The 26782-nt window shown below is 42.8% G+C and overlaps 1 protein-coding gene across 2 annotated transcripts in view; it reads left to right on the top strand.

Annotated features, from left to right (window-relative positions):
* Positions 1 to 25935, top strand: part of SH3RF1 (SH3 domain containing ring finger 1) — a 286988-nt gene extending 261053 nt beyond the window's left edge. For both annotated transcript variants that reach the window (XM_069244137.1, XM_069244129.1), the window contains 2 exons: positions 7030 to 7364; positions 21472 to 25935. In XM_069244137.1, the coding sequence (XP_069100238.1) occupies positions 7030 to 7364; positions 21472 to 21640 (504 nt within the window). In that variant the 3' untranslated portion in view covers positions 21641 to 25935. The remainder of the gene's footprint in view (positions 1 to 7029; positions 7365 to 21471) is intronic.
* Positions 25936 to 26782: the final 847 nt, after the last annotated feature.

The following is a 26782-nucleotide window of genomic DNA, read 5'->3' as shown; positions in this document are numbered from 1 at the left end:
TCGATCTTGTTGGGAGTGCCGTCCTGCACTCCACTTTTGGCCTTGCAGGCTTCCACTGTACTCTTACCTTACTGGCAGCTTCGAATATCGCCGACCAATATCCATGTTTAATTTTTGTGAATTTGCGGCCTCCCGCGCTTGTGGGTCCCACCCTTGGGAGGTGGTATTTGCAGGCCCCACATTGGTCCACTCTGCTGCCCAGCCCACAACTAGGAACAGGCCACAGATCTCTTTGCAAGAAGTTAATTTTAAGGCTGCAGCCAATTAAAAAAATAATTTACTCTTTCCAAAAAGTTTTTTTCCTTCAAATATCTACAAATGAGTGGTTATTTTATTAATGATCTTCTCCTCACAAACCCCTTCACACAGCCCATTTCTGGATTTAATATATAAATCAAATCCTCAATGATTGTTGTACACCAAAACGAAGACACTGTTGTGAGTTGATAATAAAACCACCTGGCTTGACATTCCTCCTAATGGGGCGGATGTCTGTCTGGGTTACCTAGATATGTGCTCAGGTATGATCCCTTTAAAGTATGAAATACCTCTACAGTGAATCTTATGTCTTCTGTATTACAGTAGACAAAATAGTGAAGTGGGACCAAAGAAAGAGTTCTAATTAGCCTGATGCACGCATTCCTAAGTTTTCCACCAGTCCCGGCATTACACAGACTTTGATCTTTCATCTTTTTAAAGTCTAAGTAAGATCTTGAACACTGCTTTGATTCCAGACTCCCAATTAATTATTTCACACAAGCAGAATTATTATTGTTAGAAACTTGGAAGCTAACCACCCGCCATTACTCCTAATTTATAAATACAAATATATTGCAACTGCGCTTGGAAGCTTAACCAGAATTTAACAAGTCTGTGGCAGTTTCGTAATCCCACTCTTTTGTTAATTTTTCATTTTTCTATCCAGCCAGGTTCAAAACGACATGCTCATATGTGAACCTGTACTGTTCTGCTACACCGAACATTTATGTAATCCAGATCTTTGTGTGTTCTGAGCCTCATTAATAAATGAGAATTATCTTGCAGTGTCTAGAAAAGCGTCACACAGGCGAATGTGACCTTTAACCAGGAGTCAATGAAAAGTTCATGATTGGCAAAATCAGTAGTGTTCAAAGCATTACCAGTGTGAAATAGCCTTCCACACCTCTAAAATCGACCAGTGTTCTTGCATGTGCTCTTAGTTAACATAGGCACTGTGGAATTCTAGTCACGAACCCCCACTCCATTTTATTAAGAGTGAAAGGGGGTGAGTGAAACTAAATTACAGATTGATAATTGCCTGAATTTTGTAGCCCATATGAAATTAGATAAATAATCCTTCCCATCACCCCCATTTTTATTTCTATGCCCTCGGAAAAAAATAAATTGCTTCACTTGATGTTTAGGGCAATAAAAATAACTAGGGCGAATTAATTAAAGCAGTCTTGGGAACTGCAGCTTTGGAAGTGGGTTAAGTCTGTAGACGGAGTGTTGCAGTCACAAGTGACTGGCCTCGCTTGCCTGCTTGCTTTAGGTATAATTGAAACACAAAACAGAGAGAGGACTGCAGAGTCTAGATTCATTTCATTACTTAAAACTTAGTATTACCAAGTTGAAAGAAGGAAAAAACTTTACTTTAGCCTCCTTGGATATCAATCTATTCACTCTGTTATACTTTCCGTAAATTGATTTCCTCAGTTACTCCTTAAATGATCTATTTATATACCAGATGGTAATGAAATCACATATATCGACTTTTTCTCCAAATAAAAAATGGCATATGTTTTGAGATTCTTATAATCCCTCAAACTTTCCATCCCTTCCGTTAATTTGATGGCTGAACCTTTTTTTCTATATTCCTGTTTTGCGACTGGAACACAATATTGACAGCATTTAAAAGACAATTTCATACAAGTACAGAACAAGTCCTTGAACATTTTTGGAAATCATTCTTTAGCCCCGCTTCCTATGGTTGCTTACATGTTGGTATTAATTGGAGATTGTGCACCGTACAAGTGAAGTGAAAAGCGGGTCTGATTCACAAAGGAATTGAGTGTGGTCAGTTTTATTCTGAAGTAATCAGGTAGCCCTTTTGCCCCACTCTAAAATAACAAACGTGCATATTTTTCAAAGTTATAGAGCAAAACTCTATGCACGCTGATCATTTGACCTCGTAAGTGTGTCATGTGCTGTTCCACAAGTGGCTTGTAGTCCAGTGGCGGCCGGCAGTTTTAGTAGGGAGGGGTTTGGGCAGGAAGCACATTTGCATTCATTCTTTCACACACGCACACACGCACATCCATTAACAACACTCATCAACATTCAAACATACACGCACGCACCAAACATTCATTTAAAAAGATGACACACACTTACCTTCAGCCTCGGAGGTCCCAGCAGGGTTGGGACTGCTGCCTTCCCTGTCTGGCTGACCTTAGGTCAACCAATGAGGGAAGGCAGCAGTCCCAACTTCGTCACTGAGTGGGATGGGGTCAGTGAGACTGCTGATTCCACCCCACTCTGTGACAAGGTGTCACTGATTGACACTCGCCCTGGGTGCTTCAGGACTTAAACCTGAAGCGCCCAGATCGAAGTCAATGGGTGGCGCTTCTCTCTTCACCCAGGGGAGGGCCTCAGGGCACATTTGCTGAGCCGAGGAGTTCACGCCCATAGGACCTGTGATCTCATCAGCTCAGCAAAGTTCAGCTCAGGCAGACAGGAGCCTGCGCAGATCGTGCATGTCTAGCTCCTGGCTGCCTGACCTGAACATGAAGAGAGTGTCTGTCAGGCTGACCTTTGTTCAGCCTGACCAGCACTCTTCAAGAGGGGCAAAAGGTGGGAGGTGGGGGGGGGGCATGGCCCTTCTGCCCTAAAGCATGGGCCATACCTGTTATAGTCTCTAATTTGCACTGCCTGTCCTTAGGGCAATATAGATGGGTGTGCCGATATTTTAGGCCTCTGAACTGTTTCATATTTAAGAGGGATACAAATTGCATTTGATAACAGGCATTTGACTGTGGGTTAAATCCATTTACTTTATCTTGCATTTTAAAAGGTATATTAGTTTGAAATAGTAAATTAATTTGTAGGTCTTGTCTACAACCGCTTTGCAAAAATACCTATTGCAACTAATAAACGTACTTGTACCCTCCTATTGCTTACCATTGGTTGCCCTAATTGTCACTTTCATTTGCTTGATTTTTATTTGTTAGCTTGTGTGGGCTTTCCTTCCTTCGTTTTTTTTTTTTACCCTTCCCTTCATTATGGCCTCATTACTTGTGTCTTTCCACTGTTGTCGAGAATGCTGTACAACACTACTAAATACCATGGGCAAGGCCTGTAGGTTGCAAAGGTGAGACCTATTGGCTTTGCTAATGCTTGTTTTAATGATGTTCGCAACTACAGTCTGTGACTTGCCAATTATACAGTATGTCATTGCAAATGCTAGAGTTCCTTTGTTGGTTTTACTTAAGGCATTCCAGTGACAGCCTGAAAACTGGCAAAAGCATTTGTTTGCTTACCCAGGCTGTATCAACCAATAAGAGATTTTAATCTGTTTTTGCAAGTCATTAACATCAACGAAACTTTTTAAACCTTCTGGGAATGCTTTTGGTCTGTAACTTTGGCATGTTTGAGAGGCAGCAATAACGGACATGGATTGCAGGTTAACTAACTTACTGATGCTTTTCTAAGTTTTATATTGCCATGTGATCATCCCAGGGCAGAGCTGGCCTTTCTAAAAAGCAGGCAAATAGTCAGAGCCCTTAAAGTGAATGATGCATGACCCTTGTCCTTGTCTGGTTAGAGATGCCACTGGACAGGCCAAGTTGAGCACTTATGTTTGCTCTGAAACTGTATTCATATCACTGAGCTGGGTTGTGTTTGAATGGATTAATAAATTTGTTTCTTCTCTTGTCAGAGTGAGTGGTCCTAGCGCGCATCATTGTAGTGCTACATTTGCATCATTACTAGGAAAGGTGATATTTGCGTTTAACTGGCCTATGTGGACGGCAAAATGAGCAGAGGGCATATCCACACTCTCAAATATGAGCTGAGTACAGTATCAGTTATTTTTAATCATCAACATGGCAAAGTCACCAACATATTGCACCCAATACTCAGAGATACTAATCATGAACTTTAGTCAAAAGGTTGGGATTAGAAGATTGGAGCAAGCGATCTCCCGAAAACAATACTATCCTCTTTGTAAGATAGTTCCTGTTCATGGTTTTAGGAGAATAGTCAAACATTCTAAGTGGTTCCATTCACAAGGATTTGCCTATAATTAACTTTGACTCTGATTTCATTATTTAATTTTCAGGAGAATGTCACGCCTCATCCAGAAAAAGTTTTGTGAATGAGCCCTAGTGTCACAAAAACCCATAGACTGAATTTGTGTTGTCCCTTGTGACCACAGTACGTTATCATAGCATGTAACAACTCCAGAATGTCTTGTGGATGCAAACGCATACCCAAATAGAAGGCCCCATTTGATAGAACTTCAGTCATTGTTTCGACAAAAAAAAGTTTACGTTTGTGACAGTGTGTCAAACATGTATTTTGCTTCTAGGCACTTTTGAATTTTTTGTGTTTCTATCATCCATGATAAATGTGTGTGTGCATGAGCACGTGTGCAGTTTGCTAATTAGGGATGTAATGAGAGAAGAGCAAAATGACCTAAGGCATTCAACATTTAAATGGAAGTGTAAAAACAGATCTCCCTTATTCTGGAGACATCTATTGGATCCATGTCAGATATACTTGATGATACTGTAAAAACTAAATTCTTATATATTGCAGATATCTAATTGTTTACGATAGAATTTAGCATTTGTGTATCACATTTATAGCCCTCATGAGACCCCAGAGCGCCTTCTGGGGGGACAAGCACGCTGCTACTCAGCTTCTTGTCTGGTTAGCTGGAGTAATTTTGCTGTTGTGTGTGAGATTAAGAGGTTTGTTCAAATGATGTTGCAGGGTAGTCGTGGCTGCACTGAAGCCTGAGGTGAAGCAGAGAGATCTGGGACAGGTTATACCGCTTTTGCATACACTTAGCAAACTTACTTTACTGTACTTCCTGTCTTTAGTAGAACACAAGTTTGAATTAAAAAATTATACATAGTACACACAAAGTCCACTGATTTAGTTTCCAGCCCTTCGTGTGCCACTTTAATACTGGCATTGAATTAACCCCCCAAAAAATACATCGAAGATTAATAAGAAAACTTATATCACGGACATGGTTTTATGCTCACTGCACTATACCAGACTGGCAGCAGCCACATTGAAAGCAGTCTTGGTCCTGCTCCATTATCCAACAGAACGTGCCCAGCCCAAACTGCTAGGCCACATCCCCTCTAAACAGGAATACAAGCAAACCCAGACAAGTTTATTACCATAATGCCAGGGTGTGGCTTCCTGCGGTCGCACATGGCTCCTGGATACCTTAGGACAGAGGTCTTCAAACTGGGGGGCGGGCCCCCCCAGGGGGGCCACAAGTGATCCCGGGGGGGGTGCTGGGCTCTGCCCAAAAGAAGCATTATGCAAATAACAGGGCTTCGTTTTAAGCAAAAGCATGTTATTACATTTTTAAAAAGGTAACAGTACTTAACTGCAATATTTAAATAAGTCTAGACATATTTAAACATTGCCATCTTTATAAAACAATTGTGAAAAATTCTGAAGGGGGGCCCAATGATTTTTATTTTTCAACTGGGGGGGGGGGCGCGGCATTAAAAAGTTTGGAGACCTCTGCCTTAGGATTTTGGCGACCTACACATGTGACTGCACTTGACTTGACCTCCTACATTTGTGCCAACAACCGCTACACCAAAGGCAACTACCAGACCTAAGGGGTTCATTAATAGCTGCCGGCAAACACCTCATGCTCTTGAATTATTGTACTGTGTATATGACTTCTTCTCATGACCTCACTCGCTACCTTCTTTCTGCCCCTCCAAGTAGCCCCTAGTGTGCATAAAGAAAACACTAACTCGCACTAGCTAATATCCTTGACAGCCTCGCTCTGTATGTGTGTAGACCTGGTCTATTCCCCCTGCTTTCGCAGTTCTCGTTGCGCAGTTAAGAAAAATCTTTATTTGTTTAATGATCAGTATGTGTTTTTGTTTGCTTAGGAAAATCCCTTCACTGTTCATTTGAAAAAGCAACTTTTGTCCAACAACACTCTGATGAAATGTCAGCTTTGATATCATTTTGCCTCTAAGTTGGCAAAAGTTATTTTCACGGTGGAAAAAAAAATCAAATGTTTGCCATATTGTGAACAACATAAAAGGGTTTCTTGGGATTTGTACCTTCAGAAATATCTTGCGGGCTTTGCTTTGTCCCAAGCTCCCCATCGTCTCTCTTTATTAGTTTCTTCTGTCAGGTTTCCTGCTGAAGCCAAGAGCAGTAATCACATGCATTATAGATGGCAGGCTAGTGGGGTCCTGTGAAGCTTTTGCTACTTTCCCTTTTAATTAGATCCTTGGAAAAGCCCTGGTCTGCTGTCCTCTCTGCTGTTTCAGCAGAGACCGCAAGAGCAATCCACCTCGGCGGTGCCTTCCATTAGGAGAGGCTCAGTTAACGCTTGTGCTGCGTATATTTGAAGTTTAATGAATCCTAACAGGTGGTATACAAAGTAAATGATTACTCCTTGAATTGAATCACCGTTTAGTTCAATAAAGTTGCAAGGACAAGTTTTAAATATGCAAGAAAGTGAGTTCAAAGATAGTTAAGCATTTGCAGACAAAATGCAATGGTGAAGGACTTGAGCGATACTGGTCTAGAACAGTCTTTTTCATGATGGCCACATTGCACTAAAATTGACATCCTTACCATGGAGGGACTCGTGTCGCTCCCGGCAGGGGATCCCATGTGCACGCCCACATTTTGCGGCTGTTACTTAGTCTTATGAACTTTGCTTGTGTCTCTTTAGAATTGGGGAAACTGCCCTGAGGCCACGGGGGAGGCTACATTTCTTGTAATCTCATATAATTTATATTTTTGTAACTTTTGGTTTCTTTTATTTTTCAGAAAGAGAAAAAAGGTCTGCTGAAGCTACTTTCTGGAGCTTCTACCAAACGAAAGCCTCGAGTTTCACCACCGCAGTCGCCGACCCTGGAAGTGGAGCAAGGATCAGTGGAATTGGCTCTTCAGGGCGCAGTAGGACCTGAGGTGCCACCAGGAGTCAGCCATGGCAGAGGGGGATCCTGTCCCGTGGACAGTGACACTTCTGCAGCTGCCCAGGAGACACTCCATAGAAAGACAAGTTCCTTGGACACCAGTGTACCAATTGCTCCACCGCCGAGACAGCCATGTTCATCTCTGGTCCCAGGCCTGAATGATCCCAGGCCAGTTGTTTGTGAAAGGTATGTTTGCATAAGAGTCAAACCATAAAGTAAATAGGTTCCCATTTTAATATAGCTTTTTTCCTAATGTAGTGCATTTCACAGATGTTTTGTACCAATTTAATGCAACCCAACTCAGTGGTACTCATTTCAGCGACTTCAAGAGGATGAAGGACAGGGTCAGTCCTGGTGATGTTGGAACCTGTGAATTAGAGGTCAGAAGCACATGTCAGCAGTGGACAGCCAATTAGATGAGCTATTTTACTAAACCATGTTCTGAAGTAGCCTAAACTATTAACTAGAAACAACCTGGAGCAATGTTAGCCTCTCTTACGGCCCTGTGTACTTGCTCGATCAACTTTACATAGCTCACGGGGTCATACTGAAAAGCATTTTATGTTTTAAAAAGTATCACACTTGCCTTTATGGAAGTGGCAATATAATTATGTCCAGAATTAATCTAACTCCAGGGAGTGCAACAGAATGAGTTCTAGACAACTAGGTGAACTGATCAACCATTGAGCTCCTCCCAGGCTTTAGCATAAGCAGGCTGTACTCTCTGGGCAACTAATGACGAGTTATTGTACATATACACTGGCTGTTGAAATGCCAGAAGGGCAAGAGTACATGAAGTCAGTAGGCCTGAAATGTCAATATCCCTCTTTCTTGTAACACTTCTAGACATGCAGGAAATTCGATTTTTAGGTCTCACCTACCAGACAGCTTTTATTTGTCTGCAGAAGACCTTGTGGACCGCACCAAAAACTTGGTGTGCTTAGTACCCACACACTGCTTACTTTTAGTTGGCTTGAAAAATACCACGCCATCCAGAGGTAAATTCACATGTTTCGACAATAATTAGTAATAAAATGACACTGCATAAACAAATGTAAAAAAAACCTGGAATGAAAGTAAGAGTAAAAGCAATGCTTGGCATGACGTGGGCTACCTTTTAGGTGGAAGTGCCCAAGCAAAACACCATACTCGCTGTGAAGAGAAACCAGTACAGAGCTGCCCCATTGCCCCATGCTGTATGCTGTGGTAGGTTGAAGAACAATGTCAGTGGCACTTGAACAGACCAGATGAAAAGGGCTGACCGAAAGCCCTTGTTTACATGTATTTATGTATATACTTATATATTTCTATTAACTTTTCTGGAACCAGGCAACTTAACGCTGCCTCTAGAAAAGTCCTAAAAATGGTTTTTGACCTGGATCCAGCTTTTGTGTTTAAATCTAGTAATGTTGGCTTCTATAATCAGAATATGGGTGTTGATCCTAGCCATCTTTTCATGGTCAACCATTTTTTATTGCCTAATGTTGCAGGATCCACTTATGCCGTAAGTGAGAATTATGTTTCTGTTGGACTGAAATTGTTTACTTAATCAACTTAGTTTAACCTGCCCACCGCCAAACCTCAGTAATGCTTTATAGCATTTGGTATAGCATCTCTCGCTAATCTGTACATATCCTTCATTTTGTGGAGGAACTAGAAGTCATGGAGTGGCTCAGATTGCACTCCAAGGACTAACTACTGCATCTGTGTGTTCTCTGGGAGAGATGTTACCACCACAACAATGAAAGCCAAAGTTATGGAAGTAGGGATTTTTTTTGGCTTAATAGGAAAAGAATGCAAGTAGAGGGGATTGTGTATTATAGAAAATTATATTTGCCTTCCTGTTTATTGGGATTGTCTCAAATTGTGAAATTGCACCTAATTAATAGACAGCTCCCCAATATTTTATTCTGGTTTACTCTTTGGCCTGTCTGTTGACGGTGTACATGAGAATAATAATCACGCGTTAGATTTGCAGGAAAAAGAATTTCCCTGTTGGACCTACTAGAAAAATATTTCTTGAGTTGACATTTTTTTGCAAAATGTATTTATGTGAGATATGAAGGTTAAGTCTGACCAGATTTTTGTTATATAAGGTGTTGATATGACTATGCTTAAAACGTACTTGTAGACCAAACGAGATTTCCAAGCAGCCTGTTTCATCACCAAGATGCCTATTTTATTGTGGGCTAGTAAACATGCTACACTCACTGCCCACTTAGGAGTCCCATGGCTAGTACATAATATTGCCACCTGGAAGACTGGGTCCTAATATTTCCATAAACGGGAGTGGTGTATCTAGCAAGGCTGATAAGGTGCTATATGTCACCCCCATCCCCCATTGGCTCCTCTTGCCATCAATCTTCAAACGCAGCTGCGTCATTTAAGAAGCTATCATAGCCCTCACGTATCTTGCAAACATGTTAATCTCTCGTGATTCTCAGCACGACCTCAGCACCACCAGACTGCAGACTAAGAAGTGTAAAAAGTGTTTTTTTAAAACACTGACCTTTTCCATCTATGCACCCTGGATCTAGTAGAACATATCCACCAGGACTGCACCAGACCTGCTCCAATTCAGGAAAGAGTTGAATACCTGTCGTTTTAAAGGACACTACATCACAATAGTTTAGTACATCGATTGCATTTCGCTGTTAAAGAATCAAGTACGTATTTAATCTTGTTCCATAGAGAACCGGGGTATATATTTGCTTGTCTGCATGCTGGGTAACGTGCTGACAGTTGTTATGATCTTCCTTAGATGCCAGTTAGGCCTTCTTCATTCATAACCTTGGAATGACTATTACAGCTGTTTACACAAACAGCTGTTAAATTAATTACTTTTGACAAGTTTGTGTGGATCTTTCTGCTATTAATTAATTGAGAAGGTAAATTAATTGTGAAATTTCTTGTTCGTAAATGGAGATTTTTAGGTATGATTGTGTAGGACAGTACTAAATGGTGCCTTGATTATGTTGGTGGGTCACCCAGAACACTGATGGGGCTAGAATAAGGGGAGGTTGTCAGCGTTCCATGGTTCTCTTCTAAAACTTTTGTGTGTGAATGCGATGAAAATTTGTATCAGTAGAGGTGAATGACGTTTATACCTAGTGTGGAGGGTTTTTTAATAACATACAGTTTCCGGTTTAATGTCGGTTTTTGTGAAAGACTTCAGAATCACCATGGACAGAAGATAGGCGCATACGTAGTTTATTATTGCTTACATAAGATGGCCATCAAAAGATCATAAACTGGTGAATCAGAGCCATTTCAACCATTCGTGAACTCATCTTGTGGTTCGGCTAGCATACTAACAATTTACTCCCAGCCTTGTCCTTTTATGGAATATTTGTATATGTCTGGAGGAATCCCCATGATTCATCTTTTAATTTACCACTGCCAGGGTCTGTGTGGTCACTATTTACCACCACATAGTAAAACAAACGGTAGTTCACAATCCCTTAATGTAGTTGTCTAGATTTTTGTGGGCCGAATCATGATTGCTAGCAGAAAAACTTCTAGCCAAGATAGTTGATGATTCATTTTTTTCATACAGGAGGGTTCATGGGTGTTGTGGCAAGATGGCCCACTTGGTGTACGTTCGTGATTGAAGGCATTTGACCTTAATAAACTTCACACAGCCTAGAATAAGTGAGCGTTCAATACCCGTCCATCCTTACACATTGGACCTAGAGCAGCTTATTTCGAGTGGTAAGGAATTCCAGATGTGAAGTCCTTGAATGAAGAGGGCGCTACCAGCCTTGGAGGCGAGCTTGAATCAAGGAATATAAAGGAGCTAAAGGCTACTAGTTCTTAAGGTTCTTACAGGGCAGTAGGAATATATGTTGTTAACCAGTTACATGTCAAGTTATTGAGGGACATGTAACTCATAGTTACGTGTCAAATAATTGAGGGACATGTAAAGCATATGTTTCAGTCTGACATTAATTAGCGTGGGAGCAAGCATTGTCCACTTTTGACTAAAATGAGGGGGATCTCTTTTAATTAGGTCCTAATTTCTAATGGCTAGGGTGCTCTTTTCTGCTGTTCCCACAAACTAGCTGGCCTATGATGGATTCCTCTTGCTTGGCTGGAGAAGATCTGAATACAGAGAAACCTCGGTATACTAAGCTAACCCCATGAGTTGAATTACATCTGCTGTGCATGCTACCCCTCCCCGAGGGGCTCTTTGTGCGGCTACTCCTTGTAACCCTAACAGTGGTGCTGTGATATGCACTGTGCCGTGATTTAACTCCCGTTAACGTTTTTGTGTTGTTTTGTCATGGGTGGCTCCGCATTTTCTCATTTACCGGGAAGTTGAAAGGAGCACCATGGGGCATTGGCTGTATAAACGTATCTACATCCTTAAGAAAACAAAGCGAATCCTTTAGTGAAGACAGTGAATCCTTCAGTGAACACAGTGACTTGCATAAACAAGTTTTATTATTCTATGTAGGAACTATTACAGAAAACGAATTTGGTCAGTTTCTTGGCGTATACATTTGTTGACAAGAAACTACTTTTCACCCTGTAGAAGAGAGGAATGACGATGATTTGGCTTGTCAAATGATCAGAATTATGCCACATAAGTAGACTCCCAGGGCAGCAGACTCATGTCTGAAGCAGCAATCCTCACTTTGTTAGTGCTATGTAGTGGCTTCTAGGCGCTGTGACGTTCGTTGTGTGACAGTGACAAAATTCCAGAATAAATACATAAACTGTCATGCAACGTGCGTTACTTCGAGCAATTCAAGAAATCTTTATCGTGCAAATTAAACCTCATTGGCGTCAGAATCTCACATAGTGGCACATCCTGACGAGCCTGAACAATTCTGGGTCTCTACACAAAGTACCTCTAGAGCATGGGTACTCACAAACATTTTCCCAGGGGCCGCACTGTTTGGTCTGTGATGTGACCGAGGGCCGCATTGATGCCAGAAGGTTGGCTGTCAGAGGGGTGGGGGGAGGGGTTGTGGTAACGTAGTTGTAGGGGAAATGAAGTGTACACATCTAGTGTCTGAATTGGGCAATGTGAAACCAGAAACTTGGGTATAAATCCCAGCTTCTCCTCTTAACCAAATTCTGTGATCCTAGGCAAATGTTTTATTTCACTTTACCTCCCTTTTCTTCATCATCACATATAAGAATCTTTAAATACGTCTTCAGGATGTATGCTGTATAAAACCTTCTGGGTCTGATTTAAGAAACTATAGTATTGTTCATGTATAATAGAAACCCAGCCATCCCAGAGAGTTCACATAACAACTGGCTTGCCTCTTAGTTCACAGTTCACATTGTTGTCAGGGTGTGGGGGGTGGAGGGGAATGCAAGTTTGTAAATTTATGTTTGAAAAATATCACTTTATAAAATACTTCTCAATGCAGTGAAATAATTGTGTGTACTAAAATGAAATGGTTCTGCAGATTAATGAAATGCACTTTTTGAATTTCAAACAGATCATACTTTTATAGTTTTGCTGCAAGATGTCTTTAATAATAAAGGTGTTTCTGAAGTTGAGTTCCAGGACACCCTAGTTACTCCCTTTTCAATTAGCCTCCAAATAAGTACGTGCCCGTTTATTTAACAATTGTTAGTGCTAGTGCCAAGTCAAATAAACAGCAGCACAGCGCTACTGATGGATGACCTAGGGGCCGCATGTAAATATCAGGAGGGCCGTACTTTGAGTATCACTGTTCTAGAGGATGGGGCTATGTGGAGTGCTATGCATCACCAGGATGATAGTGCGGCAATCTATATCTGATGAAAGCAGACTCATCAATGGACGACGTGCGAGCTTTGTACAGCTCAGGGCCACCATTACTGACGCATCAGTGTAGGTACTCATTCTTTGCTCCGTGGCCTAAACAAGTTTGGCAGCCTCTGGTGCAAGCTGTTGTTTTGTGCAGACATCCTGAAATGGTGTTCGGATCAATATCTCGGCTTACTTTGCTCGAAATATCACTTAATTTGCATGTATCCTACAATCCACATCTTGAATGATGCTAGCAGCAAGAAAATGTGTACTTTCATCCAAATGTAACGTGTGTGTGTATCTGTATAAAAGTGGGAAAATATGTTTGGGGTTTATCGAAGCAAGTCGGCCAAGGTGCAAAGGAGAAACCTAAGTGAATTATGCTTGAGTTACATTGCTGCCTGTTGCCCCAGCTCCTCAGCCGAAGTTAGAAAAAGCAAGCATTTTCAATGCAACGGGTCTCGCATTACGTCGAGTTAGAGCTATTAGTGTTGTAAACTCCTATCCAGAATTTTCTTGCCACATTAAATGAAGAAAAAAACAAAAAGATGAGCGTGATCGCGCTGTGTAAAACACAGAGAAAAAGTAGTTCAGAAACCATACAGAAAACATGGAGCCTCGTATGTTTCCAGTGGTTTACTGGTGCTCTCGAAGAGGGCTAAACACTGGAAAAGGCATAACGTATGCATGCCTTTCACGAATGAAAACAAGTGGATTTTAAAAGGTATGCCCACGAGCCAATTAAAGTGACTGACGTAATAAGGGCGTGGTTAAAATCCCTCTAAAGAGAGATTAGAAGAGGGACGGAGCAATTTGCGCTTTCCCCTGAAAACCATGCCTAGCATTTTACTACTATTTGGGAAGAAGAAAGATGTACGTTTGGCGATTGTCCATGTCAGGGCGCACAGTCTTTCCAGCAGCAGTGGGTGGTTAACCTGTCGAGAATGGCTGAAAGATAGAAAAAAATAGCATTTTTTTTTGTGCCACTGTCACCTGCCAACTGAACTAATGACGTATCTCAGGAAGGTCAAAAGTCATCAAGGTCATTGTTCTGGCTTTGTTTGAATGGACGTTGATGACGGTTATTTTGTTCTTTGTGGACGAGTAGATAAAGGTTGGCATGGCAAGTAGAATTGTTAGATTGAAGTTCTGCATAACATTACGAATAGTGCTTTTAAAGATGCAAAGTCCATTTAATTTTCGACTATTCATTAGCTACAAATGGCATTTATTGGCATACATTTATCCTCACTATTGTACAAATACATATGAATCTTTAAATAAATAAAAGGTGTTGTTTTGTGGTGTATTTACAATATGACCGAGAAACAACGTTCTCATTCAGTATTAAGAGATGGCTGTGAAAGAAATTGTGTGTTCCAGTGAGGCCTTAAAAGGGGTATCGAGACCTCCAAACGTGTTATTTGTCTAGTGCTCAAAAGCCCTTGACCGTCTGTGATTCATCTATCTATCAGACGTTTTATGGACCATGGGAATTTTCTGATTAATTACTGGCAATCCTATTCTGTCACTGTCTCCCTAATTACTTATTTTTTAATATACCGCACATCATACAGTAATTCTGCACTTTCTAATAGCACTGCACATATCATGTTACTGTGATAGATTGTAATGTTACTTAATTTACTGTTGTCAATTAGAGTCCTTACTATATAATAATGAGCCCCTCATAGGACAGGAACCGTGACTTAAAGAGGGCTGATGATGTATCCTCTGAAGTCTGTCAAATTCAATAACGTGGCTGGTTGGTCTTGCACCAGCCCTGGTGCTTTTTCTCCATCAAACAAGTTATCCCTCTATAGCACATATCACTCTCCAATTCTGGAGCAAGAAGAGAGGCCTTTCACGAGCAGGCTGACCCAAGACGAAGGAGCAGAGGCCGGGTTGGAGCTCGGCGTGACAGAGCCAGCTACAAGGCAGATCGGCAAGCATGAGCTGAGGTGCAGGTGGGCCCAACAATAAAGACAATGCAGAAGCACAAGCCCTCCCTCTACCATACAGGAAATCCCCACAAGCCCAGCACGCAGTGACTGTCAAAGCGCAATGCTGGATATGGTCCTGCAAGAAAACACGGCCTCTCAAGAGCTGCCGGAAATGAATACCATTGCAAGAGACATTGGCCTTCTGAGGGACAACCACCAGCATCTAGCTGAAAGGGTCCTTAGACACAATCGCTCCCAACCTGACAATGGTGACAGCTGTATGTCCCAGGTAGAGGTCAGGGTCAAGGAACTAGAGAGGAGAGCAGAAGGAGTAACATACACCTTATAGGATTGCCAGAAAGAATTGAAGACTGTAATAGGGATATGGTGGCCTACCAGGGGAAATGGCTCCATGAGGAGGCAGCACCAGAGGGATTGTCCTCATATTACACCCTGGACTGTGCCTACCAAGTGCCTGCGCACCCACCTTTGCCAGGAGCACCTCCACTACCTGTAGTTGCCCAGCTGCTGTATTACTGAGATCAAGACCATATTCTGACCCAAGCCCGGACCAAAGGTGACATCCTTCTTGAAAACCAAAGGGTTATGATCTTTCCTGACTTTACTTGGGAAGTCCAACAGAAATGGGCCTCATTCATGGCAGCTAACAAAAACGCCTCCACTCCCTGAACATACAAAATGCTATGTTGTTCTCTGCCAAACTTCGAGTAACCCATGAGGAGGAAGTACAGTTCTTTACCACCCCCACAGCGCCCTGGGACTGGATCAACGAGGGAACACTATAGGACACCCACTCACAAATCAAACAAGAGATCCCCTGGAAAGATGGCGGCAAAGCTAGAGGAGGCAGCCCCCTCCAGGTCACAAGCCAAAAAGGAAAGACAGAGGGTGGTGAGAGAAGTGGCAGCAATGAGCGTGAATGGATCTGACCCCCCTCCCCTTTGGTGGAGGAAGGTGACAATTCTGGAGACTCTAACTCAATCTAACCTCTGCCCTCCCGGGACACCACATCCTCACTGCCTAAATAGCATCGTACCAGGTATTCCATCATACTATGGAAGAGGCTATCTGGAAGTACTTCATGGACAACTGGACTCCATAAATGACGCGGCATTGGTGTCTTCCCCAATAATTGATTGAGATGCATTCAACACGTTCATACTGGGACAATGCATTGCAGAAACAGTAGGGGTAAGACTTATCCTGGTAAAAGACCTCAAACCACACAAAAGGACAATTAGGGAATTAGAGGTGGCAAGGCCAGGGAATCCAGACCTGAAGCAACAATTACTCAATGCAAAGGAGGAAGTGGCAGTACACACAGAGAAAGTCCGATGCTTTGATTACCGAGAGTTTATGAAAGGGAGCACATGCAGAACAGGATAAAGCTGGATCCTTATTGGCCTGGCTGGCTAAACCCTCATCTAAGGGCTCCACTAGCCTGGAGGTGGACTCGGGGACAGGCGAGCGCCTATATACAGAGAGAGCCAAAAATTAGGGATTTGCAGAGTTTTACAAAGTCCTATATGCATCCCCTCTGACAAAGAACCCCAGCAACTGGGCGTCTTCCTCGACCCAGTGGCACTCTTCATGATCTGTCAGGAAGAGGCGCTGGGAGATGAAAAAACCAAACAGGAGGTGAGAGCCTCTGTTAAAGCCCTGGCCCGAGGCAAGGTGCCAGGGACAGATGGCCTCCCAGGAGAGTTCTACGTGGCTTACATTGATGAGCTGGCCCATAGATTGGTGGAGCTCTCTGTAGAGGCCTGAGAGGCAGGGCATCTCCCCGCCACCACTTGGGAAGCCATAGTGATTCCCTTACTAAAGCCGGGACGCCCACCACAGGATGTATGAGCATACCGCCCCTTATGCTTCATATAGACTATGAAATGTTAATCAGAGTACTCGTTACCCGACCCCTCCCATGATGACTACCCTGATGCACGAGAATCAAACCAGCTTCATACCCGGGAGCAAGGAAGCTTGGAATATCTGCCATCTATGTGAGATCCTTGATATGGGCCCCACTGATACCACAGAGGAGATGGTTCTCGCAGTAGACATAGAGTAGGCCTTTTGACAGCCTCCGGTTGGGCTTCTTATATTGGGTAATGGAAAAGATGGACCTAGGAACAGAATTTGTTAAGAGGGTCAAGCTCTTGTACTCTGCACCCACAGCCTGAGTTAGAACAGGACGACAGATATCAGTCATATGTAGTGGGGCAAGGCAGCAGACAAGGCTGTCCACTCTCCCCATTATTGTTGGCCATTGCAGTGGAACCACTGGCTAGCAGGGCTTGATCAGAAACAGCATACCATAAATACAAGGGGTAACACACCATCTAGCACTCTATGCTGGTGATATGCTACTTTTTCTGTACGATGCAGAAGCTAAGCTGCCCAAGGCGACTGCCCTTCTGGAACTCTTCTGGGATGCATCGGGCCTCTGCATCAACTGGGAAAAGTCCAGCCTCTTTCCCCTCAGGGCGACTCCTCAACCACAAAACCTGCTGGGTCTTAAATGGGAGAGAACATGCTTAAAATATCTGGGGGTCTGAATTTATCATGACTCCACAGACTGACTGAAGGGAAATATTGGGCCAGCAACGCGAATCCTCAGGGCCAAAGTAGATTTTTGGAAAACCATGCCACTGTCGGTAGCGGGTCCAATTGCAATAATTAAAATGATTGCCCTCATAAGATTATTGTACTTCTTCTCCACTCTACCTATCATCGTACCTCGCCGGATGTTTAGGGAGCTGGATTCCCTGATTGTTAAGCTCATATGGGGCACAGGTAGACGAAGAGTGGCACTTATCAAATTACAGCGCTCAACTGCAAATGGAGGACTAGCAGCACTGGACATGAAGATGTTCTACTTGGCAGCTCAGCTCCAGTGGTTTGCCCAGTGGCTTTATCCCATGGATCAGAGCAGGGGCAATGAGATGAGGACAAAGCTGAGCCTCAGGGCCCTCTACCGAGTCCTGCTAGACCCCAGGCACCCATGAGAGCCCAACAGTATTGAGTTGGGAGTTGTCCGTCACTGCTGGAATGACCTTTCAACGCACCCAGGCAGTAGTACCGTTATCGCCTAACCTCCCGCTGCCAAGTCTAGACCAAATAGCGCAGAGTCCCGCCTTAGAGACAATAACAGAATGGTATACAACATACGGTATGAATCGGGTTGGTGACCTATACAGAGGTGGGGAACTGTTATCATTTGAAGACTTTTCGGATACGTTTGATGTTCCAAGGGGCCAACTCCTACGACACAGGGCAGTGACGGTGACACAGACACCATTGGGGAAGGAGACAGACGGAACCACCCCACAGAGGATGCTAAATACTATGCACCATATCTGGTCACTTTAAAGTGATAACCTATTTCTACTAAGCGATAAGACATGACCTCACCATGCCATTAGACACTGCAGGAACAATAGGAAAGGGATATCTCACACCCAATTGCTGAAACTGATCGGGCCAAAATCCTCCGTAACATTTACAGAGACCTGTAACGCAAGATTCAAACTGATGCATTTTTATTTCTTACATAGGGCCTACCTCACCCCAGGATGTATTCTTATGCAATTTGGAGCCCAAGCAGCAGCCAGCCCTCCTTGCGTCCATATAGGAGTGGAAATGTTCCAAATAGTATGAGACTGCTCATCCCTGGGGGACTAGTGGAGGGCAGTAGTGGGTTGCATTAATGAAGTGATGCTATAGTCCATACTGCACACCAGTGGCCTGTCTTTTTGGGGCAATCCCAAGGCCCCCGAACCAGAAAATGAGCACCAGATTTATAGCCGTATCCTTGATGCTGGCGAAGAGAGAGATTACCATAAATTGGCAATCCGCCAGGGTACCTAGACCGACTAAGTGGAAGTCGGAACACACTAGGTGGATGGGGTACGGGAGGGTAATCGTAGTTAGAGAAGCAAGACGAGGCAGAGGATTAACAGAAAAGGCACGAGCCTGGGAACATCTGGTAGACTGCCTGACCCCGGTCAGGCTCCCCTGCTGACACACCTGCACAGAATGAACTGCACACATGAGCCACCTTCGGTATCTCTCTGGGGCAGTTACACATAATGCCCGAGGTAGGTCTGTAAATAGTGGGGAGGACCGGGTATGACAATCGCACCGGGGCAAGGAGAAAGGGCGTGGCCGGGAGGAAGTGTGGTGGGTTGGGGGGGGGGGAGGGGTGAGGGGAGGACTGTTGTTGGTGACGGGTTCAGGTCAAACTTGTGTGCAACCACTATGTTTCAGACTTTCTGTTCACAGAGACCACACTATGTAACATCGAACTGTGTTATGTAGACATACCCAAGTGGTGCAATGTTCCTGAACCCCGTTAAGTGTGATTGCATTATTTCAAAGTAAAATAAAAAATCGTTTTAAAAAAAAGAGAGGGTGAGGCCTTTCAGAAGGGTTTTTCCCTCGCCTCTTTTTCTTCAAAGCTTTATTTCCCCCCTCCTTTACACCCTTGCAGCCCTTCCTCCTGCTTCTCCATTTCTATTTTTCCTGCCTTTTTTCATTAAATCTGCCACTCTCGCATAGTTCCTCTTTCTTGAGCTACAGTAGCCAGTGTTGGAAATGAAGCATATTATGCAAAGAAGCGAAATAGCTTCCAACATAAAATCATACGCCTTTAATAGTCTGACAGCATCAAGCCTAAGGGTGAACTTAATGGAGACAGGGCTTAAATTAAATGAGTTTCTGAGTGCTTGAGGCAGACGTTTAAAAGCAGAAAACGTTGTGTCCCTCTTTTCTCCTACAGTTGTAACCAGCGGTTTTCATCAAATACCTAATATTAATTCATTTTATGGCAGTCTTCTTGAAACATGTTCTGCGGATGACGTGGTGAACATATTTTACGAGGAGAGAGTTGGAGATTGAGCCTATAAATCGATGGTGCAATACCAAATGAGAGTGATGGAGGTGTGAGCCGCCGCTCTACGATTTTTTTCCCATGAAATAGGCAATAAATAAGGCACAGAAAGAATAAGAAAAAGTTAGGCCCGCGTCCTAACATAGAGTTTGGGTACAATTTGGCCTTTATAGTTACACGGTAAGAGGGGCAGTAGCGCAATAAGGATTTTGTGGGTCCTGGTGCAAGCAAGGACAGTGGCCCCCTTGGCTGAGTTCGGGGTAGTAATATAAAGCAATTATGAGGGTTCGATGGGCCCCTCAGGCCTCTGTGCCCAGGTGCCACTGCGCCGATGGAAGCTACATCCTGAGATGTCAGCATGTGTCATCTTTCAATCCAGCCAATCCTAGAAATTTCTGCCCATTGCACACATACTTTTGCTGGACATCCATCCACCATCTAGTGGTTGAGGTGAATAAAAAAATCTCAGTTTATATAAAGTGTTTTTGGGCGTCGACCATGAGCAGGACAGAGTGATGCACTTAACCAGTAACCATCAGTTCCTCACATCTGCTATCACCTGTGTGGGTCGCGTGGGTGAAATCCTCCAGAGACACAGATAAGCAAGTGTTTGTTCAAGCCCCAAAGAAGAGAGCAAGAATGGAAGATCTCAGACTCTGGGACTCCTCAATTTCGTAACATTCTGGCGCTTCGGCTGCCACAGTCAGCGGAAAGGTCTTACAAAATGACTCGTACACAGAATATTCTGTGCTCTTTTTAAGGATTTTTGAAGGCCAACATGCTTTTTAAATCCTGCCTGCTGTGATAACCATGCACGGGTCCGGTAGACTTGCTGTCAGTGTGTGATTTGTGTGTCTTATAGGACCACGACGAAACTAGGTTCCCAACTGAAAAAGAAAAACTAACCAGCATTAGCAAAGCCAATAGGTCACCACCTTTTTTTTGTTACTTTAAGCAATGTTGCACGGTAGCCTGCACTGCTGTGCAACATGTTTAAAAAAACATTAACAAAGCCAACTAGTTTTTCTGCTTTCATTAGTAGACCTTCCACTGTATGCTATTCAACATTGCCTAATCGGGGTCAAAAGCAGCTTGGTCCGCAGCATGCTCCTTATAAATGAGCATATCTCTGCTAGTCTGTGGATGCTTAGATTAGCCTCTTGCATCCATGCTTGTGTGAGAATAGACTTCTGTTGCCATGGTGCTGGTCAGGATAATTGGCAGAGCTGTTGGAGATTAGAGCTGAGGAGGGTTGTGTCCCTGTATCTGGTGGGGCTTTATTTGGCCTTCAATTTATCCATCTACTACTGGAAGTGTTACCTCTCTATCTAACAAAGAACCTACAGAAAACCTACCGTCTCCAGTGTGTTCCTACACTGTGCAACCTCTTATATGGATTCCCTCGGTCATAACTCGTGTAGGTCACTTGATGCTCCTGCAGACGTTACTGTGGAATGGAAGTGTAATCTGTAAAATGGGAACTGTTTATTTTACGCATGTGTGCCCTCTGTTAATAACAATCATAATAAGGCCTTGACCCCTGCCCACAGATTCTGTGCATTTCTACCGTTTTTCGCTGCAGTAACATCTGCTTGCTCCATCGTTTACATCTGTTGGGCGCAGACTTGGTGTGAAGACTGCTGCGATCTCGTTGGATTTAAGCGCATCTAAGATTTCTTTCTCTTTTAGGTGCAGAGTGGTGGTATCTTATCCTCCCCAGAGCGAAGCAGAACTTGAACTCAAAGAAGGCGACATTGTCTTTGTGCACAAGAAGCGGGAAGACGGCTGGTTCAAAGGCACCCTGCAGCGCAATGGAAAAACTGGTCTGTTCCCGGGAAGCTTTGTGGAGAACATCTGACAATAGTCACGGCTTCACCTCTGCCACCTCAGTTCGTCTTATCGGATGCAACGCCTGTGGCATCTATCGTCTGAGCACTAGGTTTCATACAGAGGAGACTTCAGTCTTAACACATGCTCAAGAGAGGACTGTAACAAAAGCGAAAATGACATTGATAAGAGGCGCGTCCTCAAGCACAATTACACCAGCGAAGGAAGATGGCGCCCCTGGCTGGTCTATCACTCCGGATTCTAAAGTGTGATTCGTGCCTTGTACTGTTTCATTTGCTTTTTATTATACTGGAATTTTTTTTAAAGATTATCTAACAAATAAAAATTGTTTACAAGGTCGTAACTAATAATTTATTTGTTTTTTTTTTAAAGCTTGAAGTTTTTTATGTAAAAGGCCAATCCGTGGAATTATGATTTTTAACTGTTGATTTAATTTATAACGTGGTACCTAAGGAGAAGCTGGATTCTCTCCTACATTGCCTTACCTCTGGCATGGAGTTCCCCCTGTCTTAATTGTAGTTACTGCCCTCCTTTCCACATCTGGTTAATGCCCCCGGGATGTCTAATGAATTTTGTAGTTGTTTTGAAAGGATTAGTATTGTCGACCTGTGTTGGTGGAACAAATAATGTGTATGAAAAGATAACTACGTTAGAAACCGTTACTATTTTTTTTCTTTCTTTAGGGTCTCTTCTAGACTTGCTCTTCACTGGAAAATATAAATATGGCACAATTAAGATAAGCCTCAAATGTCTGTCCGCAAATGAAAAAGGCAATACAGTTCACATTTACTGGTATGTCTGTGCATATTTTGAGCATGTTAGAAATGGATGTGTGATTCAGCTTGTCCTATTTCTATTACAAATTTGTGTACACCCAGTTGAACAGTTGAATTGAGCCATCCATTTAACACTGAAGGTGTAGCTGGCGCTGATCAGGGTTTGGCAGAAGCTGGATATGCCTCTCCTTAGATATGCTTCTGCCCATGAGGCAGAGGCACATGTCTGAAAGTAGGACACATCTCTGCCGGGCTTGAAAGTTATGTCTAGTAGGAAGGTTCAGCATGTATGTGATCCACAGAAGCAACAGAGATAGAGCGCTCAACACTAGGCGGAGCTTCGACTGAACATGCACAGGTTAGAGAGCTATTGAAAGTGGTCTTCCCGTTAGTAAATCTAGGCCATTTGGGCCTTGTGGGCATTAAATGGTGATATGTTGGATAAGATGAGGTGCTTTGACAAGGGCACTATTTTGAGTTTATTTGTTGGGCTCCTTGTAGGCTTCATACAAACCCTGGGAATGCTACTCAATCTCACTGTGACTGGCCGGTGAAGCCTGCATTTCCTAGAACTATTGCAATAGATCAGCTTTTGTTTTATCTAATAAACAGATTTTCTCTTGGGTCTTGGGCACAAATGCAACATTCTTGGATATTCCACACCTAGGCATGTCAACGTTGTTCTTCCCTAGCCTGCTGCCTTGTGTTGCATCTTTTGGCCTAAGCTGCCAGCACAATGGGACTTCCATTCTGACCTGTCCTTTATTCGTTCCCAGGTTTGAAGATTAAAAGGGTTGCAGGACACGAAGGAAAGGGCATAGCACCAGCCTGTATGTAATAATCTTGGAACAACCTCAAATATTTTGAATATACGGTGTGACTGCCACTGTTAAATTATGTGGTGATTTTTGCAGCTCATTTTATTCCTCTTAAGTTCGCCATCCTGCCATTAAGTAATTAGTTTACAGAAATTAAACCATTCCCCTTGGAATGAATTCATGATATATTCGAGCACGAGTAGTTAATACTTCTATTTAGAAATCTTTAAATTGTATTTAATGGAAATTGGTGATTGCGATACATCTTTCTTTTGGTCTTCAACCAAAAATACCTGCCTGCAGCAGAAGCCAAATACATGTTGTTGCAAACTGACCAACAAAACTTAAAAAAAACAAATAGGGCAAAGGAATGTATACATGGAAGGAATGTATGTCGGTGTATGGCATACGTTCTGACACATTAGACTTTCTAAGGCGTGAAGGAGAAGTCCTGGGATACCAGTGTAAATGATCTGTCTAACATTTGCGTGTTTCCGATCCTTCAACTCTCCTGCAAAACAAGTAGCTGCGCATTGCAGCAAATAATCAAATGTTGATTTCCAGTTATGCATTATGCACCCTAGAATCTCTTTTCTTAATTCATGCTTATGAACTTTTCAGGGGTGCTAGTGTGTTCTTGTTAATTACCCTGATCTTGCATGGGGGCTGATGGCCCTCTGGAAGTGGTTTACAATTGTGCATGATATGTATTCATTATTTCCTTGCATTGCCCTGTGATTATTTTGCGTTCACAATAAATTCATTTTAGTTATAGGGATTTGGCAGTATTCCAACTTGCTTCCTCCCGCCACCCACACAAGCTGAATGACCCCAGGAACTGCTTTTACAAACTGATAAAGGGGCCTACTAGCTCAGTGGAAAGTATATCAGTTCAGCCCAAACAGCCGGATGTGGAATAACCATGCACACAAATTCCTGCGTCTATTTAACATCAGACCTTTGGAATGACACCCAGTTACCAAAAATGTTGCCAGTAGTGTAACCCCTGGCAGAGACTGGTGTTTAGTTGGTGTAGTGGCTTGTACTTTCTACGGTACTGGTGATGCAGATGGTAAGGTTGCTAGTGCATGCTGTGATGCTCGGTGGCATAAATGGTCGTGAGGCATCAGACGCGACATGTAGGTCATGCGATTGAACTCTGGCAAGGCCAAATCAGTCTTCCGCATACCTGAGTTGGCTAATCTGAATAACAGTGATGTTACTTACAGCTTTAAGATAAGGCAAAACCATGGTACCAAGCACAACGTGATAATGTTATTTTATTATAAGTACCAAGGCATGTGGCAGAAACCAACTTACAAAGCATGTATAGCCATATTTCATTATGGTTGATGAGTGAATTTTGACTTTTTTCTTTGTCCATACATAGGTACATTTAAAATGAACAAAAAAAAGTAAAAAATAAACCAAAAACGCAGCACCCACGAAGAAGAAATGACATCGTCAACTGTTCTGTTGCTAGGAAGAGTACTGCTACGTGATGTAGAAGTTTGATCACATGTAGGATATTGTGTTCGTTTTATTCTGAACTGAAGCACCCCAGAGGTGGACTCGAGGTCGGTGTGATATACAGTAGAGATCCGTTCCAGAGCAGGGCCCAAAGCAAAGGCAAATTCTTGGCTTTCAACAGGACTCCCATATAAGGCTTTTGTCTAGTCCTGATGAACCAAGAAGTGAGCAGAGGATTTAAACGGGAGACAGGGGATGTGTCTGCAGTAGATGTCTGTTGTTGTAGGTCCTGACCTCAAGCCTGATGCCTTGTGGTCTGAGGCACATGACCTGATCTTCCTTGCTTCAAGCATTTCCACTTGTTAGCAAAGGGAAGGCACACTGAACACCCAGTGATTGTATGAACTGCTGTTTGAGATTGGGGGCCATTGACTGGGAAAGGTTAAATATATGGCTGAGCTCCAGCTGTGTTAAATGTAGTCCTGATGACAGATAGAGTTGTGGTTTGAACAACTCATTGTACTACAACGGATTAAAGTAACATTCTGGCAAAGGTTCTTTAAAGAGTTCCAATATGTTCTGCACTTGTAAAGTAGGTACAAAGGGCAAATTGTACCAAGCGTTGTTAGGATTAATGCTGAAACTGAGGTGTTTAATCTAAAGCAACTGTAAAACAATAAAAAAAAAAAACTTTAAAAATGTTCACTAAATACCTGTATTTAGTTAACAACAAACGGGGTTCTTGAACTTTCATGTCTACAATAATGCTTTTATTTAAAAAGAAACTAGATCATGAAGATACACTCGTAGATAATTCTATTTTGGGAAAAAGTTGTGTATTTTATAGCTAAGGACTGTTTGCTGCAGTTGTAGATAACAATAACAGCCTTTTATACTGGCTCAGCAGCACGAATAAGGTACCCTATTAATACTGTTTCCTCGTGTAAAATCTGTTAAAATAGCAACTGTCGATGGTTATCGTAGGCAAGGTCGTGCATACATTTTGTAATGAATGATTGTAGATACGAGATCAATGTTTTGCAACAAGGGCTCGTTACACAATTGTGCAACATTTATATATGTATATATATGTGTATGTATGTATGTATAAAGCAAATCCGTTCATGTGATTTTTATTATTTTGTTTTTTGGCCTTGATTGAATTGGATGTTCTAAACACATTGCATTCATTTAAGAATTGGTGGAAGGAGAATTGAAATAAAAATAATCCTGTCATGGGGACGAGATGAATTAATATTTTGTTATTCCTCTGTATACAGGTTTTGTCAGTTTCAACATGCACTTGCTACAAGATTTACGACTTAAAGACCGTATTATGTTGCATTTGGGCACTAAGTTGTGTTCATTTCTTTAGTTCTCGATTACTTTTTTGTTATTCTTTGAACAAATGCAACTACCTTGCTACACTATTGCCTTGTTGCCTACAGTGGCCAAACTTGTCCTAAAGTCCATAGCACAGGTGCACAATATCATGTCTCTGTGCCACTTAAGCCCCCTCCCTGCTGTCATTTCTGAACCCACATCCTCTTGAATAATCTCTTAGCATTCTGCATTGACCACTCCTTATACTAACCTCCCCCTTGTTTGCTGCTGCTCACAGGCATTCGTTCACCCCATCTCTGAGTCCTTTCACATGCCGTTCACCTCAGATCCTGCCAGGTTTTCTGTATGCTGTCTGCAATGTAGTAGTCTGTACTGATTGGGGGTGGACATGGCTTGTTTGTAGCCAGGGGAACAGATAAACCCGTCCTGCAGTCTGCTCAATCCAAAACAATTTGTCCCACTGCAATCTGCCCCACTCCAATTCAAAACAATCTGCCCTACTCGCCCATCTATCGACCTCTACTTGACCCCTTGATTTTACAACTATTATGGGTGATAATAGTTGGATTCCTCTGCAAACCGCCTTGAAAATAATCAACATGCATGGAGGCAGTCGTCCAGGCAAGGTAATTTTGACACACTGTCCCGGGCACACCAGGCCACATGCACTGTGGTTTTGGAGCACAGATAAGTGTCTATTTTCAATTTTGTTTGAATTGACCGTTCACTTACTTCGGTCTTTAA

The sequence above is a fragment of the Pleurodeles waltl genome, chromosome 1_2 (genome assembly GCF_031143425.1).
Source record: "Pleurodeles waltl isolate 20211129_DDA chromosome 1_2, aPleWal1.hap1.20221129, whole genome shotgun sequence".
NCBI classification, from domain to species: Eukaryota; Metazoa; Chordata; class Amphibia; order Caudata; family Salamandridae; genus Pleurodeles; species Pleurodeles waltl.
The sequence above is the reverse complement of the archived record's forward strand: the minus strand, read 5'-3'. Positions and strand labels throughout refer to the sequence as shown.